Source organism: Anguilla anguilla, chromosome 18, assembly GCF_013347855.1.
Source record: "Anguilla anguilla isolate fAngAng1 chromosome 18, fAngAng1.pri, whole genome shotgun sequence".
NCBI lineage: Eukaryota > Metazoa > Chordata > Actinopteri > Anguilliformes > Anguillidae > Anguilla > Anguilla anguilla.
Genome location: NC_049218.1, coordinates 26,532,506 through 26,538,505, shown reverse-complemented (window position 1 = coordinate 26,538,505; position 6,000 = coordinate 26,532,506). Strand labels below are relative to the sequence as shown.

The following is a 6,000-nucleotide window of genomic DNA, read 5'->3' as shown; positions in this document are numbered from 1 at the left end:
CAATGTCATATGTCAAATATTGCTACTATGGATACTTATAAAGCACCATCCTACTATACACCGCAAAAACTGTTTACAAAATGGTGTAGGGGCTTAAAAAACAAGGCCTGGATTATTATTTAGGCCCCAGATATCACCAATAAGAATGTCAACCTTTTTTTTTTTTGATGAAAATACTAAAACTGGTCTTTATTTTTAAATCAGTGTTAAGAACAAATGTTGATTGAATGCAGACGGTGGAACTGTGGTAGCTGTGGTCATTAGCAACGGCCAGGGAAGTTCAGAAGAGGGCGTCAGCTATGGGACAGAGAAGACCTTTAGCCCCTCCCCTGGACACAAATGATACAGTGGATCGTGTGCAGATTGTAATGTGCCAACATGTGTTAAAGATGCCGTAGGTTTCACATTGAGTGTAACACAAAACATTTATGGTCACGGCAAATATCTACTTACATTTCATAAGAACATGAAAATACTAAATAACAAAACGGGAATAGACTCATTGTACACATCGTACACATATTGTGCACATTGTACAAGGTCTTCTAAAGCAGGCTATCCTCTTAAAACAGCATTTTCCCCCCTCCCTACTGTAGATGTGACAAAACAAAAGTCTCCAAACTGTTTGAGATTTCAAATGAAAATTGCAAGGGAAGCGTGCTATGGTGCAGGGGGTGACGCGTCAGGTCGCTAGCACCTGACGGTGGGGAGGGGTGGTGGTAGGCGGGTGGTCACCCTGGGGCTGGGTGTGGACGGGCTCAGGAACACGCCCAGGCTTGGGGGGCAGGGGAGGGGGTTTGCGCAGGACGACGATCCGGGCGCTGGGTCGGCGGAAGAGGAGGTCACTGAGCTCATCCTCCCCACTCTCCAGAACGCTCACCCCGTTCACCTCCACCAGCCTGGAGCCGAAACAGGGGAAACCACAGGTGTAGGATGACTACAATTCCCATCAAACATTTCACCGCCATCTCATTGAGACTACTCAACTGGCTTTCTCAGTTGATGTGGAGAAGTATCTGGACATGTATGCATCATTTATTTTGAAATCACACATACATTTTTTTTATTGTTACACAGTAGCAAATATAAATCCCAATGTACATGGTGGTTTTTCTATTAAATAATTTTTACAGCATCGTTCTTCTGAACAATCTCATCAGGAGTGCTTTCTTTGAATTTTTGGAACATTATTTTACAAAGCAAGACCTCACCTGTTTAGCATTTTTATTATTATTATTATTATTATTATTTTGTTTTTGGTCGAATTTTGCATTTAAATTTGAAATCTTGGCTTGGAAACCCAAGAAATAGCCTAAGATCTAGCCCAGTTTTAATATTGCCAACGATTTAGCCTAAATCTATTTGGCTAAGCGAACTCTGAGCATAAAACACTTTACTTTTCATTTGCCACTGTACCTGCGCCTGACCGCCTGCATTAATTACAACATTACGCAGTACCGGAGTCGCAGCGCGCTAATTTAGCCGCACGCCGCGAGTCCACTCGAGGAGCAGGAGGACCACTTGACCCGCTCACCGTACAGCTGCTGCTTCTGAAGCCAGAGCAAGGGCGGTCACAGAAAGCAATTCACACAGCGACAGCAAGCCCGTAATGAGCCTGGAGGCTGGCCAGCTACACAAATGCCTGCTTTGTCACCTCAGCTCTAAAGGGTCACTACCAGAAAGCAAATAACCTGAGAGACAATCTGGCTCCCCCTCAAATTGGTACAGTAAAAAGCCACTCTTGCTACACCTACACTAGACCTTTATAAAATAAACTAAAATACAAGGTATTAACTACTCACACAAAGATCTCTCAACAATGACATTACATTTTCAAACAATCCATTTTCAAGCTATATTGCCAGTGTAAGAGTGTAACATTTTGCCTAAAATGAAAAGAAAGAAAAAGAAAAAAATGCTGACACAAATCTTTCCAAAGGCCTCTCAAAGTTAAAATCCATTTCATAACAGATTTTCTTTTATGATGTTTGAAGTACAAAAAATGAAAACGTAAACGTAATACCCTGGCAACAGCGCGGTGGAATAGGACGAGCGCGTGTTATTCTCCGGCTATCTGCTCCCCGCGATCGCGTCAACATCGAGTTTAGCGTTTCAGAACCTTCCTGTTATGCTCCCATCTGATGACGATTGAGAGAGCTGGGAGAACGAGTGGATGGGATTCGAAAGGCCGCGCTTCCTGGCTTCCCGTCGGAAAGGTCCGGAAACAGGTCGGGACAGAGACTCCGCCATGCCTCGTGCCCATGTTTACGGAACCGTGCGGAGAGAGCGCCAGGCCTGGGGTGGCACGGCAGCACACCAGTCTGCCATTCGCAACCGCATGGGAGCTTTTTGAAACTCAGCCTCAATATTTCACTTGGCGAACATATCTGTATAATTGCACATAGGCTGTTAAGGAATAACCACTGTGCAAATGCAATAGTATATTTGTACGGTGTTATATAAGATTCATAAACAAGTCGAGGTAATCAGTTAGGTTGAGGCCTGTCATGGATAAATGCGTGTGTGTGTGTGTGTGGGGGTGTGGGGGTGGGAGTGGGGGTGGGGGGGGGGGGGGGGGGGGTTGGGGGTTAAAATGTGGCAGCTCATGAACCAAGACAAACATTAACCATCGACCTGTGAATTTACATGCGTCATAATCACACAGCAGTAACACTGTAATTACACAGAGGGATTGCATGTTTATTATGAGCTGCTGGGCAGGCAGTTACCTGTCATGCACGCAGAGCTGTGTGTTCTGCGCGGTGACCACCACCAGGCCGGCCTCCTGCGAGAAGCGGGCGGTGAATCCGTAGCCGCCGTCCGCGCGCCGCGTCTCCTGGGTCATCAGCAGCACGGCGGGGCACTGCGGCGAGACCAGCTGGCCCAGAGTCAGACTCTGCCTCTTAGGCTGCTCCTGAAACCGCGTCACACACGCATGCACATATACGCACACACGCATACATGCACACACACACACGCACGTGTGCACACACATACACGTGCACGCACGCACACGCGTGCACAAACACATACATGCGCACACGTGCACACACGCATGCACACACACACACACACACACACACACAGATGTACAGACACATGTGTATGCGCAGTCAGGGACAAATAAATCACAGAATTGAATGGCAAACAAAGTTTGTTCTTGGAATTCATTGTTTTGTTTTTTTTCCAGTGTTAAAATAACACAGCGATAAAACTAAGTGCAAATATTTTCCTGGCAAACAACAACCAGACGTGGATAATTCTCTCCATAGCAATGACTCCAGAGTTTCAGACAAAGCAGACACCATTTTCTTTTTTTGTGCCAGCGAAGCATTTCACAGGGGAGTCTCAAACAGCCTCCTCTTTATGAAAGTAATTGTTTTCACGAAAGGGCAGTGCTGTGGAGAGGCACACAGGCAGGGCTCACAGGGACAGGCCAGGGTCACAGGGACACATGAAAGCGGGGGGTGGCGTGGGGGAGGGGCCAGGTGAGACCCGCCATTTCTCCGAGGGTGCCGCGTAAGCCCGCCGGATTAAAGCTGTCCGTCTGGGCCCGCGCCCGCACCCGAATCCCAGCGCTCCCCTCTGCCCTCCCCCGCGGCGATCCAACGCGCCGCGGCCGGGGAGGGGGGCGGCGGCCCACGTGAGGGGTCACCGCCGGGGCTCCCCCCAAATACATGAAAGGGAAGAGGAGCGCTCCAGATAGTCCTAGCGAAGCTGGAGGAGGGCCTGGGAACCTCTGAGTAAAGCACACCAGTCCTTTCCCAGTCCTTCATTTCCTCCAGTCTGGAAGCCTGCCGTCCAACTCCGTGAACCCTCAGTATACTGGCTGTTTATTCAAGGAAGCTGTTGATTGGCTGGTATGTTGGGTTATGTGAAATAAATGCACGCGTACTGTGATTTAAACTGCCTTTGGATCGCTCGTACTGGTATGCACTGTGATTAGGCCTGTCATCAAATTCCAGATAAGAGTGAGCGAGCAGAGAATGCAATGCATATCGTACATTTACTAATATTTCAACTGGCAAATACATGCCCTGTCAAATATCATAATCATAGAAGGGGTAAGGACACACTGATATTAACTATTAGGAAGAGGCCTAAAATGCAACCCTGTGGGAGTGGCTGTTGGCTAGTGCAAAGACGGTGCAATAAAAGGTTATGGTTTTTGAATGGCCAGTTGTTCATCATTTCCATTAAGGCACAGAATGTTGTCATAATTAATTCTCCTCTTAGCACAGATGCAGCTAGCGCCCATGTTCTCAGGGAGTCAACAGCCCCTCGGTCAGTAGAGGAAAAACATGTTTCCAGGGTAACCATGGAGAAGAGGGCGTCAGCAGTGATGTCATAATGGACCCACTGTCATGCACAGCGACGGGGTTGGCCAGCTCAGGGCTGCCCTTTATGATGCGATGCATCAGCAGAAACAGGAGCCACTCACTGCAGTTCCACTCGTTAGCCAAAAACCAAGCCGCAGCCACCCAGCCCGAACCACATCCTTGCCAGATCTCCACCGCGCCAACGAGCACCAGAAAGTCGTGCTGTAATGAAGACTGCAGGCAGCTCGTACTCCTCCACGAGCGGCCTGGTTTAGGTCTGCCACAGGACCAGAACCAGGCCATTCCTACGAAGCACGTCTGCCTCCAGAGATCAGGGTGGAGAAAGTGCAGTACGATGGGACCCTTTTTTGTCTGACCCTTTTAACCGGCGAACCTGAACCCATCAGAACTGAAAATAAGAGGGTGTACAGGAGAGGAATTCCTGCAGCATCTTATAAATCTGAAAGCTCCACTTAGATCCATTTCCTCCAGTCTCCAGTTGCCTCAGCCCCTCCCCCTCCTCTCCAGCTCCTCCCTCCCCCCGCCTCTCCGCTTCGAGCGTAAGCCGTCACCCACACTGTCTAGCTGCAATAACGCGCCGGGATTACTGAGGCAAATCGACGCTTCCTCGCTGTCTGTACTGAGCGCGCTCAGAGGAAAAAAACATCAGCCCGCTCCTTATTAGGCCTGGCCCCCGGAGTTGACCCCTCCATCGGGTCACATGATAAACATCGGCGTCCCGTGCTTTCCCATAAACTCCAACATCTGGAGACGCAGGCGCGACACGGGCTGCCCAAAGCCAGCCCCTCGTCGGGCCGCCCCGGTGCAGACGGGCGGAAGGACAGGGAACAGCCTCGTTTCGCGTCGGACACAGACAGACACGTTCCCACCGGCCCTTTGCCATCATAATTCCAGCCCCAATATAAATGAACTCTGTCACTAAGTCTAGAGAACTATACAGACACCCTCAGAAATAAAGGTACAGTGCAGGTACAATTGTGTTCTTTAAGGAACAAAAGGTACAATAATGTTGGGTACTAGTAAGTACCTTTTATAAGCAAAAAAAAAGGTACAAATGCATTATTAAACCCGTGGCTAGGGGTACAGTTCGATGTACCTATTGGCTACCACCTCAGTGACAAGCCATGTACCTTTTTAGGCACCTTTTCATGCTCTTTTTCTGAGACTGGAAGCCCAGTGAGCACAAGCCCACATCCAGGCAGAATCTGGACATCTAGAGGGGTGGAAATCTCTAGATGTGCTTTGGGCCTGGATCCAGGTCGCCGCTAGCCTCCGCGTACCTTGGCCTGGAACTCCTGCAGTGTAGTCTTGAGTCTGGCCACCTGCCGATTGAGGTGAATGATGGTGATCTCCTCTTTGAATATCTGGCAATCCAGCTTCATCTTATCAAGCAGGTGGACCTCTGGGCGTCTGCAAGGGAAACCACATCTCACGCCAGGGGCAGCGAGGGGAAACACACCCCACATGATGGTCATGTGACAGCTGTGGTCAGCCTAAGTGCATGGTGATCCTTTAATGAGACGTTAAACCACTGCGTTGATCAACTTCACACTGATCTATACACTGCTTCTTGAGAACAGTCTGGGAAGATAATGTGAATATCAGTTGCTTGTAGCATGTCCTTAAAATATAAAAAACAGGGATCAATGCTGCCCATGTT

The 6,000-nt window shown here is 48.9% G+C and overlaps 1 protein-coding gene across 1 annotated transcript in view; it reads right to left on the bottom strand.

Moving 5' to 3' along the window:
• Positions 1-434: 434 nt before the first annotated feature.
• The window catches only part of LOC118218366, a 122,956-nt gene continuing 117,390 nt past the window's right edge, over positions 435-6,000 (bottom strand). Inside the window, exons 18-20 of the mRNA XM_035400974.1 lie at positions 5,621-5,750; positions 2,730-2,914; positions 435-899 (exon numbers count right to left, since the gene is read on the bottom strand). Coding sequence (XP_035256865.1) covers positions 683-899; positions 2,730-2,914; positions 5,621-5,750 — 532 coding nt within the window. The 3' untranslated portion in view covers positions 435-682. The remainder of the gene's footprint in view (positions 900-2,729; positions 2,915-5,620; positions 5,751-6,000) is intronic.